This window comes from Squalius cephalus (genome assembly GCF_949319135.1).
Source record: "Squalius cephalus genome assembly, chromosome: 1".
In the NCBI taxonomy this organism is placed as follows: Eukaryota; Metazoa; Chordata; class Actinopteri; order Cypriniformes; family Leuciscidae; genus Squalius; species Squalius cephalus.
This window is the reverse complement of record NC_137122.1, coordinates 59,602,352-59,615,945: the sequence shown is the minus strand read 5'-3', so window position 1 is coordinate 59,615,945 and position 13,594 is coordinate 59,602,352. Positions and strand designations below refer to the sequence as shown.

The window sequence follows — 13,594 nt, the reverse complement described above, 5'->3', positions numbered from 1 at the left end:
GTATCATCTGTCGATTTACAAGTAAATCAATTATATATAATCATTTGACATGAACACTGCTTTTTCTTCATGTCAGTGTTTCTGTGATATTTTAAAATAATGGTTTCTGGTAAAACTTTGTCAAAAATTTGTAGCCGCCTCTCTATTTTTTCCAACATTTTGACTACTGAAATATTGATATCTCATTACTTTTAATATGCAGGTTATTATCTGCCCCCAAATGCCTGATGTGTCTAATTAATTTGCAGTTTGTTGAAGACATGGGTAAACAAAATCTGTGCGGGAACAGAACCTTGAGGATCTCCATGTAATATATTAGGAAGACAGTTTATACATGTGGTATGATTTTCATAATAGACATATTTAAATATTTTCTTTATTTTAACAAAGGTTTTTGTGTTTCTGTTCATCTTAATGTGTTTTCAGTGATGTTAGAGCTGACCAGATCAGAGATGTGTCCTGTCAGACCAGCTCATCATCCTCCTGTCAGAAACACATCAGTCATCATGACACAGAAGCAGCCCTGCAGCTCGACTCTCACCAGCCAGTGCATGATGATCTGCAGAGAGTCAAAGACCAGCACAAAACCAGCATGAAGAACAAGTATGAGAGCTTATTTGAGGGAATCAAACTACACGAGAATCAGACCCTCCTGAACAGGATTTACACACAGCTGTACATCATAGAGGGAGAGAGTGAAGGGGTGAATGAAGAACATGAGGTGCTACAGATGGAGAAAAGTTACAAGACACTCCAAGACACTCCAATCAACTGCAATGACATCTTTGATCCTTCACCTGAACTAGGATATGAGGAGAAGAGAAGAGAGAAGAAGGACAAAATCAAGACTGTTCTTACTAAAGGCATCGCTGGAATTGGAAAAACCGTCTCTGTGCAGAAGTTCATTCTGGACTGGGCCGAGGGAAAAGCCAATCAGGATGTAGATTTCATGTTTGTTCTTCCATTTAGAGAGCTGAACTTGATTAAAGATCTTCAGTACAGTCTTCACAGACTTCTGCTGGACTTTCATCCTGAACTTCAAGATCTGGACTCAGAGATTTATGATGAATGTACAGTTGTGTTCATCTTTGATGGTCTGGATGAAAGCAGAATTACACTGATGTTTTCAGACAGTGAGAAAGTTTCTGATGTGACTGAGTCTTCATTAGTCGGTGTGTTGATGTCAAACCTCATGAAAGGAGATCTGCTTCCCTCTGCTCTCATCTGGATCACCACCAGACCAGCAGCAGCCAATCAGATCCCCTCAAACTACATCAACCGTGTGACAGAAATTCAGGGATTTAATGACCCTCAGAAGGAGGAATATTTCAGGAAGAGAATCAGTGATGAGGATCAAGCCAGCAGAATCATCTCACACATCAGAAGAGGAAGAAGCCTCCACATCATGTGCCACATACCCGTCTTCTGCTGGATCTCAGCCACTGTGCTTCAAAATATCCTGAAACAAGATCTCAGTGCAGAAATACCTCAAACTCTGACTGAAATGTACATACACTTCCTCCTCATTCAGACTAGTATGAGGAACCAGAAGTATGAAGAGAGATATCCAGAGAGACTCTTGCAGTCCAACAGAGAAGTGATTGTGAAACTTGCTGAACTGGCTTTCAATCATCTGATGAAGGGCAATGTGATGTTCTATGAGGAGGACCTGATTGAGAGCGGCATAGACGTCACTGACGCCTCAGTGTATTCTGGGATTTGCACTGAGATCTTTAGGGAGGAATCTGTGATTTATCACAGGAAGGTTTACAGCTTTGTACATCTCAGCTTTCAGGAGTTTTTCGCAGCACTGTATGTGTTTTTCTGTTATTTATACAAGAACAGTGAAGTTCTTAAAATGTTCCTGACAGGAAAGTCCAGAACTCAGTGTGAGATTGTTCCTCTGGATGTGTTTCTGAAGGAAGCAACGAATAAAGCCTTGAGAAGTAAAAATGGACACCTGGATCTTTTCCTTCGATTCCTTCATGGCATCTCACTGGAGTCCAATCAGAGGCTCTTACAGGATCTGCTGATTCACACAGACAACATCCCTGAGAGCAGCAAGAAAATAATCCAAAACCTTAAAAAACACAAAAACACAAAGAAAGACAATGTCAGCCCTGAAAGATGGATGAATCTGTGTCACTGCTTGATTGAGATGAAGGATAGTTCTCTTGCTGACGAAATGCAGGCATTTTTAAAATCTGGAACAAGTAACAAAAACCTTTCTCTTGCACAATGTTCAACTTTGGCAAACTTGATCCTGATGTCAGAAAAGGTGATGGATGAGTTTGACCTTAAAAAGTACAACATCAGATCATCAAAGGAGAGTCGAAGGAGACTGTTACCTGCTCTGAGGAACTGCAGAAAAGCTCTGTGAGTGTGAAAATATGAACATAATGCCTCTCATGTAGGCTAATAGTTTAGCTAAATGCGCTTTAATGACTTTTTTATTTACATAAATTTAAAATGTCTACAGATTAAAATATTTAAAATAATTATTTTAATTTGTAATTATAATTGAAATCCAAGTAATTACTTTTCTGAAGTTTTAAAAGCTGAATATCTTTTAAACCAATGAATTTACATGACTTTTCCATTGTTCATAATTTGCTGGATAAGGATTAAGCATTTTAGAAAAATATATTCATTTTCCAGGTCTAGAAATCACACTTTTAAAATCACGCTACCTCATATATCTAGTTGCGGTGAGGATGAATTAAAATAAGAAATATCTTGATTTAGGTCAGTGGTTTTCAATCCCAGCACTGTACATTTTTAATGTCTCTCTTATCTAACACACATATTAGAGGTCTTGGAGTCTTTACTAACGAGCTGATGTGTTGAATTTGAAGTCCGGGGCCTTAATGCTATGGTACTGTAATCGTGATAAGAGCACTGAAAATGTTATATGGCTTGGATGGCTTGAGTCCTTGTAGAGTAATTTACTACGGCTTAGAACACGGCTCAACCATTCAGAAGCAAGGTCCAGATAGTGTTGTCAAAGACCCAGTACTTCGGTACCAAGTCGGTACAATTTTTTTTTTTTAAGTCATGGTACCAGGTTTTCTCAAACCCAGTACTTGATGCGCGTATGCCCGAAGCGCGTGCACGTGCAGTTGCGTCCTCTTCATAAAAGCTCTGAGACATGGCGACCGGCTGATGTGGTGGCTGTAAATCGACTTGTTGACAAGAAAGGAGGAAAGAGCCACATATGGAAATATTTTGGATTAGGCTAATGTCACGTTGCCATAAGGGGTCGTTCACAGCGCGTTATTTCAAATGTAGGTGCGCGACAAGCGCACTCATAATAGAAGCGACGCGGCGCGCTCGTTTTTCCAGGCGCGCCTATGTTCATGGTTGCATAGCAACGACGCCACGGGAGAGCAAGCACTTGTGGAAAGGAGAAAGCGGTGCGAACTGCGCTCGTCATTAATATCAGTCCTTCAGAAAAGCAGTTCTAGGCTTATTCTTGGCTGGATAACTCTTAGCAGGTTTAAAAATCCCTTTGAAAATTAAATATGAATGCAGTTTTGGATTAAATATAAGTACAGTCAAGTCAAATAAAACACGTTTTATCTCCTGTATAGTTTGGTAACACTACAACAAGATACCATTCATTAAAGGCCGTGTTGCAGGGTTTTTTTTTTCATCGAATTTGTGCAATTTACTTGTTGGTAATAAACATTTAAACTGTTATTCATTGTATTTTATGTTGTTGGGTATCACAAAGCGGAATATAATACGAAAAAGTATGTACTATCTTACAGCGGTTTGCAACGATTCTCCTTTCCCCACAATGTCATTACGTCACGTTGGGGAGAGAATTTACCAAAGCCCGCGGCCCGCATTGAGAGTGACTAGAGAGACGAGTAGCAGAAGAGAGTATTCAGATAACGTTAGCGCAGATTATAGATAAATACATAGATATAGATAGACAGACAGATAAATAGATAGATAGATAGGCTAGTATAGAGAGATAGGCAGACAGCCAGATAGCATAACATTAGCATAGATAGCTAGCAGCTAGATAGATAAATATATAGAAATATATAGGTAGATTGACAATGGCGAACTACTGTTTGTGCTGGGTGTAAAAACTCTGGATGCTGAGTGAGGCACGTCACATCTGGTCGCGGGGTGAGCTCGACCAGCGACCAAAACGCACTCACTTCCCTACAGCACAACAAGCTTTCCAATGCAGTTTCCATGGGACGGCACCGCCGGTGCCCACATAAAAGGGACTTTAAGCAACAGCTGTGAATGGAACGGCTACGGCGACCGGAAGTATGCTGTCACACCGCCGTAGCCAAGAACATAAAAATCACTAAGCAACCGTAAACAGGACAGTGCAACGCGGCATTAATTCATTTATTGAGATACAATTAGTAAAAAAGTTAAAATTAGCTTAAGTTTAAAAGATTTAAACGCATATTATATAAAAGACTAGTGGTACAATCATAAACTGATGCAATTACACTGTCATATGCCATAAAACATAACATTTGTTTACCTAATCTCTCACGTTGTAGCGACTCCGGCAAATCAGCTGTTCTCCCGTAGTAGACCGTTGCAGTAGAACGTCGCTAAGTAGCAGTTAAATTCGCGCATGCGCAATACAACGCCAGAATGCCGTTGCCGTTCCACCTGAGGCTGTTGCTTAAAGAATTTAACAAAGAAATTAACACAGCGACAGACACGCGGCGGCTACGTTTGCAACAACATTTTCACCGGAGGAAGAGATAAACGCTTAGAAACACCCATATAGCTAGCATGATGCCTTCTATTTCTAGATGACAAAGACAAAGTTTACCAGTACTACGACACTATGACAAAGGTTAGCGGTACTCATCTGAACTAACATCATGATCACTGCCACTAGATATAAAGAAAACGTTGATTTTTCACTAGGTGCTATTCAATGACAGTAAAAAAATAAAAAATAAAAATGTGTCGTTATTGTGCACTGCTGCTCGTAGACTAGCTCCAGTGCTCATTGCTGCGTTGCTAAATGATAGCAACTCACCAGTCCAGGACACTTCACCAACTCTCCACTCATTCTCCTCGGACCATGCATTTAATTATTAAGTATTTACGACATTGTGGTGGCGTTCAACTCGTAAATACGATCTATACGAGATAGCTTGAACGCACCATAATACTAGGCTGAGGCTACCTTTCCTCCGCTTCTCCCCAACGTGACGTCATCACCGAATTGCGTAAAAAAAACCCGTTAATACCAAAAACGTAAAAAACTAGTCTTTAAGACCATTTTTGGGACATTTTAAAAATGATATACATATCTTGAGTGATTTATGTACCCATTAATCGACAGTGGTGGTTAACCTGCAACATGGGCTTTAACATTACTTAATGCGTTATCTAACATCAACACATTGAGTGAACAATATATTTTTACAACATTAATTAATGTTTGTGAATGTTATTTAATATGTAAGGAATAATTGACGACAGGCCGTTGTAGGGCTGGGCGATAAATCGATTTTATCGATTAATTCGATTGTGCAGTTTACGTCGATTTTTTTGAATGAAAATCGGTTTTCTCTTTAACATTCGCCGACGCTCCCCTCTGGGCTCCCGTAGCTCCGAACGGGCTCAGCTCTTCCCCCGCACGTTTGGCATAGAGATACACAAACAACACGGCAAGACCGCGGCAGCACAAACACACCCGCCAAAAAACAATCTACAGTCTTACAAACTGAATCCGCAGTGCTGCCAACTCTGACGAATTCACCGTGAGACTCACGCAATCGTCACTTTTTACACGCTCTCACGCTACACATCCATTTTCTCACGCAGAGAAAAATCGCGAAGCAAAGAGGACACTGACACCGACAGACAAGACAGAGAAGGTTACTATTGCTATGAAACAAATTCTCAGCTCTCAGATTCTGTCGATTTAATTACGAAATTCAAACAATAAACACCGTTTTGGGGCTTGACAGATCGCTGACAGAGTTCAAGCGGCACGTGAACCGATCATCTGTTACTCTTTACTACTAGTTAATAGTAGGCTAAATAAACACGAATGATCAATATGTAATTTGAAAGATACAGTTCAACTTACCGAAATGAAATAAAATCGATCGATCTGTGTTTTTCAACTGCGGAAAGAGGTCTAACAGCTAGAGGACAATATGTCACGTAAAGTTACTTTTACCTCTGGAAAGCCCATTAATGACCATAGCACGTTAGTTGGACTTTAAAATAATTGCTGTAGAGAGGAGTATTTAGCTAAATATGATAACTATATTACATATTTATTATATTTTTACCTATATCATTAAAATATTATAATGTTGAACTTGTTATTATAAAAAAACGCATTATATTTAATTTGAGATGTTATTTTTAACCTTTAATAATAATACCAGCTGACAGGGCTTTAAATTAACATGTATCTACTGCACCTAGTATTTATCCAAAGGAATCGATATTGAATCAAGATCAGAATCAAATCGCAAGAATTTAATTGAAATTGTGAAAGCAATAATAAAAACAGTAGCAGACCAGTCATTGTACCATGTAAACATTGTGTTGTCACTAAACTTAATAAAATTCTGTTTAGTTACCAAATGTTTTGACAATCACAATACACTTTATTGTGATGTACATTTTTTTTCACGTTCCCCACCAATCCCAATCCACCCATTTCATGTTATGTTATGTTACATTTTCACTGTTTACAAAGGTAGGGCCTGCCATCTTGTCTTTTTGGCTTGCTGTTTCTGATTGCACTTTAACCCCAAGGGGAAAATCCAAAACAAATCCCAGAAGGGAAAATCAAAACAAAATAGTTAAAAATTGTTTTGAACAATTTCTTTGTCATCTGCAGATTGATTTTAAGTAGGGGAAGAAAAAAAATCGGTTTAAATCGTAAATCGAATTTTTTGTGAAAAAATCGGGGATTTTTTTTTAGGCCATATCGCCCAGCCCTAGGCCGTTGAATTATTAGAAAAATAATGTACACCCGAGGTGGTAATGTGGTCACGACGCGAAGCGGACCGCATTACCACCTATTTTGTTATGAATATGTTTTTTTTTTTTTTTTATGAATTGTATCCTATTTTCCGTTATTACAGTTAGCTATGCAAAGTGATATGGAACTGTAATGCGGTCAAGACCTGCCTGGAACTACTTTAGCTGTGCGTTTCCCTGAAAATAATGCACACCTAGAACGTTTGTCAACCAATCAGATTCAAGCATTCAACGGCCCTGTTAGGGGTGGGCGGTATGACCAAAATTATGTTTCACAGTATGACTAGTTTTATTTCACGGTAACAATATATTTCACGATATAGTTATTTATATCTGTAGTTATTCTCGAAAAATTGACAAAAAGGGCTTTGTATAGTAAATAAACCCAAATACTTTAGAAATGAAAAGTACTTCACTTTGTTTGAATTTTCTTTTTCTTTTATTTGGTAAATTATTTATTTGGTAAACTATTTTAATAGCTAAATATAGTAAACAAAACACTCTCATCAACTTTTAGATGAACTGTCCCCAACTGATTGATACTAAATTCAACTCATAGGTTCAATTCAACTTCAAATAAAGTGTTGCTGACTAATTTTTCAATCTCATGTTATTGCTTTACTTCATCAATCAGTTTATAATATCTGAATATTTTATACTGAACTATTCTATTCATAATAAATTAGTTACTTCCTTTTAGATAGATACTAGTTATGTTTAAATGTTTTCCCGGTACATTTTTGCCATGTCTGCTTTTAAAAGGCTTGTTTTGTTCTTTTTGTGATATCTGGCAACCTGTCATCTAAAGCTTTAATCAAGAGAGGTTCAGAAGTGTCAAGTTCATAAGTGACTAAGAGAACAGCAGTATGAAAACCGAACAGCAGCTACTGTTAGTGTTGACTAAGTAGTGTAAATTATACACATCTTGTAACTGCGCCATTATTTTACATAGCTTGGTGAACACACCGACACGCCGCGCTCCCTCTCAGTGCGTGTGCACGCGCGCGTCTTTTGCATCAGTAAAATGCGATCAGTTAATTTGAATGACAAGTTGTAATCACGCATTAAATCGAAGCAAGATTTGATCAGCTGTTTCAGTGGGCAATTGTTTGGAGTTAGAAATATATAACTTGCGCTGCATATTTAGTAATTTTGCCTCAGATACAGGATTATACCTTTGCTTTAACAAGCAGGTTGTTCATTACCACGGCAACCGCTCGCGTGTCATACTGAATGCGAGTTTCGTGTTAAAAAGTATTTTCGTTAAAAAGTAACTATACATAAGAGACAGAAAGATGCAGATAATTATACATTATTTAAGGTTATTTCTATTCGTTACGATATTGATATATGAACTGTTGTTGTCAAGTAAGCTTCATGCTTTCCCCGTTGCGATCGTGCACTCCTCTAAACTGTAGCCTACGGGTGCTGCAATGCTCTAGTTGACTGCTGCGCCTCCCCCCCCCCCCCCCCCCCGAAAATACCACGTTAACAACAACCCGTTAGAAAACGTAATTCATTTGTGGATCCTCTTGATCTGCTTTCTCCATGTTTCTTTGACAAATCTCAGTGTCTCAGTCTCTCGCACGCTGCACGTGAGTTAACCACGCCCACTTATTTACATGTCGCGGTATCACGGAATGAAAAAATCTGCTACAGTTGATATTTTCTACCGCGGTAACGATATCTACCGTCATACCGCCCAGCCCTAGGCCCTGTAGTATAAAAACACTTGATTGGTCATGTTTGTTCACTTCATTAATTGTGCATTAAATAATGTTAACAGAAATAATGTTAACTTTTGATTTTAAAAATGTATTTTTAAATTAACCCCAAGGAGAATAATTGCGACAGTATAACTATTGTTTATTGTTAGGTCATTTTATCTAATGTTATCTAACAAATGGAATCTTATTGTAAAGTGTTTTTAATACTACAGTTTCCATCTTTGTAACTGTGATATACACTTTAATATATGTAAATTTAATCTAAATTAAGCGTTGGTACCGAAATTGGTACCGAGAACCGTGGATTTTCACTGGTATTGGTACTGAATACTGAAATTTTGGTACCGTGACAACACATGGTCCAGAACTATCCGTTTTGTAACTAATTATTGACATACAAGAAGGCTTTTCACACTTGAAATAGTTAACCCTGGGTCATTGTAAACTTTCACACTTATCATAATTTACTAAGGGTTAACAATTAATCCTGGGTATTTATAAACCGATGTTTCATGCTGTACGTTCCTAAACCCTGGGTGGACGTTCTTATTTGCATATTTGTGTTGTTATTGTCATTGATTTGACGAACGCCACGTGTTTACATCAAGGCTCTTGCATTGCGCGTCCTCATATTATATATTGCCGAATGCTATCAAGTTTTTTTATATGGTCATTTTGGACTGTAAAGGAAAGAATGAAAATGTCTCTTCTTTATTCAAATTGGCGAGTTTTCTGTTGCCCATCAAACGCTGAAACGACTGTTTATACAATTTCTGTGACGGTCCAACACATGTGAACATGAGGCACTTGATTGGCTGTCCGTTGCTAAGCATCTAGCCGTAACACTCTAACACTGTATTGTTTCACACTGTGCTAGTTTGTCACTGCAATGTGGGATTAACAGCACAAAAGCGACTCTAATCCTTCTCCGGACCAGGGTTTCATTACTCTGTGTAAGAAGTGGTGCTAATCCCACTTCTAACTTACAAATGTGAAACATTCCTTTACCCAGGGTTAAAAACAGGGGTTAGAACCACTATAATCAGAGGTTAATTGCAGCATTAAAACAATTTGTATTGTAAAAATTGGAATACAAATAAAATTTAAAATTGCATAACAGAGCTGATTCGGTCTGATTCAAGGTCCCTTCCTGATCCTGTTTCTTTCTCTCCCATATGCGTCACATAGGGCTGCAGCTATCGATTCTTTTTGTAATCGATTAATCTAGCACTTGATCGATTAATCGGATACATTTTTGTTATGTGTTTTTAAACAACCAAAACAAATAATGCATAACGAAAATGATGTGGCTGTAAAATGATCAAGCGTTTGGCTTTTATTTCTCAAAAAAAAAAAACAGGTATTTATTCCAACTCCAACATTTGGCTCCAAAACTAAGCCTATTTATTGCAATTTTTACCCATTTAGTGTTTATAAGTGCCAGTGCCAACAATTATATAACAATACAGTTAAGTCAAATTACTGTAAAACATGTATAACATGTAAAACTATGAATATAAACTTAAATAGTAAAGGCCATTTGGCCTTAGTTTTGTCTTAATACAACATTACAAAAAAAAAGGATTGCACCCTCTGCAAATTACCCACCTGAGAGCAAAAATAAATGCATTTGAAATTTCCTTATTTCAAATGAAGGCGCGTTGCGCGTGGTGAGCGCGCTCATAATCCGCCGGCGCGACCACAACATTGTCCAACATCAAATGGCAAACGTAATGCAAGCGGAACGAAACTGCTCGTTATTGTGTGGTTGACGGACCGTTTATCAGTTTGGACCAAAGCAGCGCGAGCCGATCTTAAAGGTCCCGTTGCATGCGATTCCATGTTTCAAACTTTAGTTAGTGTGTAATGTTGCTGTTAGAGCATAAATAATATCTGTAAAATTATAAAGCTCAAAGTTCAATGCCAAGCGAGATATTTTATTTAACAGAAGTTGACTACAAAAAACGGCTCGATTGGACTACACCCCTCTACATCCTGCTTTAGTGATGTCACCAGAACCGTTTCTTGGCTAACCTCCGCCCACAGGAATGCTCCCTCAACTCTACTGGCTACTTGCGCACTTCTTATAACTTAGCCTACTGTGTTTACTCAGCTCTTACGGTGATTTTCTGAAGTAAAACTGACGCTTCATCTTTTGTGTGATGTACAATAAACTTTATTAAACTCATCAGTACATGTTTGATCATCATTCAGACAGCAGACTTGTAGGCTATTAATAAATAATGGATACATAGCCTACAAGCAGATGACAAATACGTTATAATAACCGTAATTAAACTACTAAACCATACCTGTTTCATCTCTATACAGCACTCTGACTCTGTAGGCATTATTGTCCGACTCGAAATGAATGCCGTTACTGAGAGTTTCTGATATTATCATCATTCCGTGAGATGAATTTTTCCTGACAGACTGAGCACGAGCTCATGAAGCTCCGCCCCCTGTGTCGTCCAGCAGCAGCTCATTTGCATTTAAAGGGGACACACTGAAACGGCTCGTTTTTCTGAGCCCCAAAAAATGTCAATTTAAACATGCTGTAAAAAATTATCTGTTGGGTATTTTGAGCTCAAACTTCACATACACACTCTGGGGACATCAGAGACTTATTTTACATCTTGTGAAAAGGGGCATAGAACGGGACCTTTAATCAAGCGACACTGTTACTACACAGCGCTAATAAGAGATCCAGTAAAGAAAGCATTTGAATTCGCCACAGAAGTAATAACATCGCTGCGACTCCTGCGAGATCTAGTGAGAAACATTCACATTTCTCCGTTATTAACGGATCAAACAGCGCTGACGTGGAAACCAGGAAGAAACATTGTGGCATGAATGAACTATCCAGTGTCCACAGATCTGCAACATTTACCATAGATTTACTGTAGTAACACTAACTGCAACAATGGAAGTTTAGCAGGAATAGTAAGCTATAATGCCTTCAAGTAACATTACGTCGGTTTTATTGTGACATTATGAATACAATTGCTGCCCTCAAATGTTAATCATTCTGAACTAAAATAAACCTTTGTTTATAACTACTACAATATTTTTTCCAAAGAGCTGTTTTGTTTTATATGCTCCTAAAAAGAGTCAATTATAGCTCCAGAATTGCTCAAAGTAAAAAAATATACTTTATGATGTTAGTTTTAATAAAAAAAAAGAATTAAAAAAATTAAATCAAGGAAATTTCTCTGGCATTTCTTTCTTTTTGCTGTATCAAAAATGTACCAAACCGAACCGTGACACAAGTGTATCGTATCGAACCGAACCGTGAATTTTGTGAACCGTTACACCCCTACTGTTTACACAACAGCTGATGCAAGAGTAAGTGTAACATAAAGCAATTTGGCAACTGTGTTAATCTCTTGCTGCATGGGATGCGCCGCATACCTGGACCGGATATGCGCCGCATAATCTGTCACCTTTTTTACTCACAGGAGTTTGCAGGTCTCCAAAAGACCAGAATGTCAATCAACATGATCTTTTATGTTGAACTTGGTTAACCAAGGAAGTCGTGTGATCTGGTGGGGACACCAGCATTAATCACTGTCCTCTCTTTTTTCAGATTAACAGACTGTAATCTCAGTGATCAGCAATGTAAAGTTGTGGCTTCAGTTCTACAGTCACCAAACTCCCTGAGAGAGCTGGACCTGAGTAACAATGACCTGCAGGATTCAGGAGTGAGGCTGCTCTCTATTGGACTTAAAAGTCCAAACTGTCAACTCGACAAATTGAGGTATTTAAGGGGATTTCAACTGGTCTGTGCAAAATAATAGTAAGCTGTCATATATGTGTATATATATATATATATATATATATATATATATGTCAATGTGTTATATTCTAATATTCTATGCAACTCACTTAAAAGGATAGTTCACCCAAAAATTAAGTGATCATTTACTCACCCTGCTGTTGTTCTAATGCAGTGTGCCCTTCTTTTTTTGGACTATAGAAGGAGAGTTAAAAAAAAAAATTCCAGCTCACACCCATTCACATTATGGGAGTGAATAGCGAACAGCATCAAGCTAAGAAAAGAGGCAAAAGTATCAATGGCCCCATGCGACACGTGTCATATATTCCAAGTGTTCTGGGGGGCATATGACAGTATTTGGTGAAAAACAAACCACTATGTAATTTGTTCCTTAACAAAAGTGTGACTGCATTCATGAGACTCGATTAGTGCTTCCTAATTGGGTGTTCACCTTCACAGGTGTTCACCCTCTGAAAAATCAAGATTATAAATTAAAAATATATATATATATGTACATAATTGGGGTTGGAACGACGGTGATGATAGGCTTGTTTCTTCTATCTTTTTGCTGCACGTTGACGCTGGACGTGTGTTTGGTTCCACACTGTCTGTCGGAGCCAGCCATTAATGGCCAGTACCTCAGAGGGTTCCCTTGACCAGGGAAATAAAGGTGGTTGAAATCCCAGGACACATTGGAAAGGGGTAATGCCAGTGGAGGGTTTCTGAAGGGAATTTGAGCATATTCAGCCCAGCGTAAGAAGCGGCTCCAGTCCGACCGATTCTGCTGACAGTACATTATAAGAAACCTTGTGAGTTCTGGGTTTAGGCTTTCGCTTTGACCATTCGATTGTGAGTGATATCCTCAGTGACAAAATCCATAGCAATGTGAGTAGAATTATGCAGTACATTGTGTCAGAATGATTGATGGCTTTGACCTTTTTGACCCCTGCCCTAAGGTTGACCTTAGCATCTGGTTGACCTTGTCCTCTGGTTGGCACTGGCCCTTTGACCTTGTATCCTCGGGGGAGTGCTAATGACGTTGATAAATGTGGTAATGGCTGTTTATTTAGGTAAGGGGTATCCACTATTTGAA

General features: G+C 38.4%; 1 protein-coding gene across 1 annotated transcript in view; it reads left to right on the top strand.

Moving 5' to 3' along the window:
• LOC307166974 (NACHT, LRR and PYD domains-containing protein 3-like) overlaps window positions 1-13,594 on the top strand; it is a 72,709-nt gene that overhangs the window by 15,619 nt on the left and 43,496 nt on the right. Inside the window, exons 3-4 of the mRNA XM_079885798.1 lie at window positions 427-2,376; window positions 12,313-12,483. Of these exons, the coding sequence (XP_079741924.1) occupies window positions 427-2,376; window positions 12,313-12,483 (2,121 nt within the window). The remainder of the gene's footprint in view (window positions 1-426; window positions 2,377-12,312; window positions 12,484-13,594) is intronic.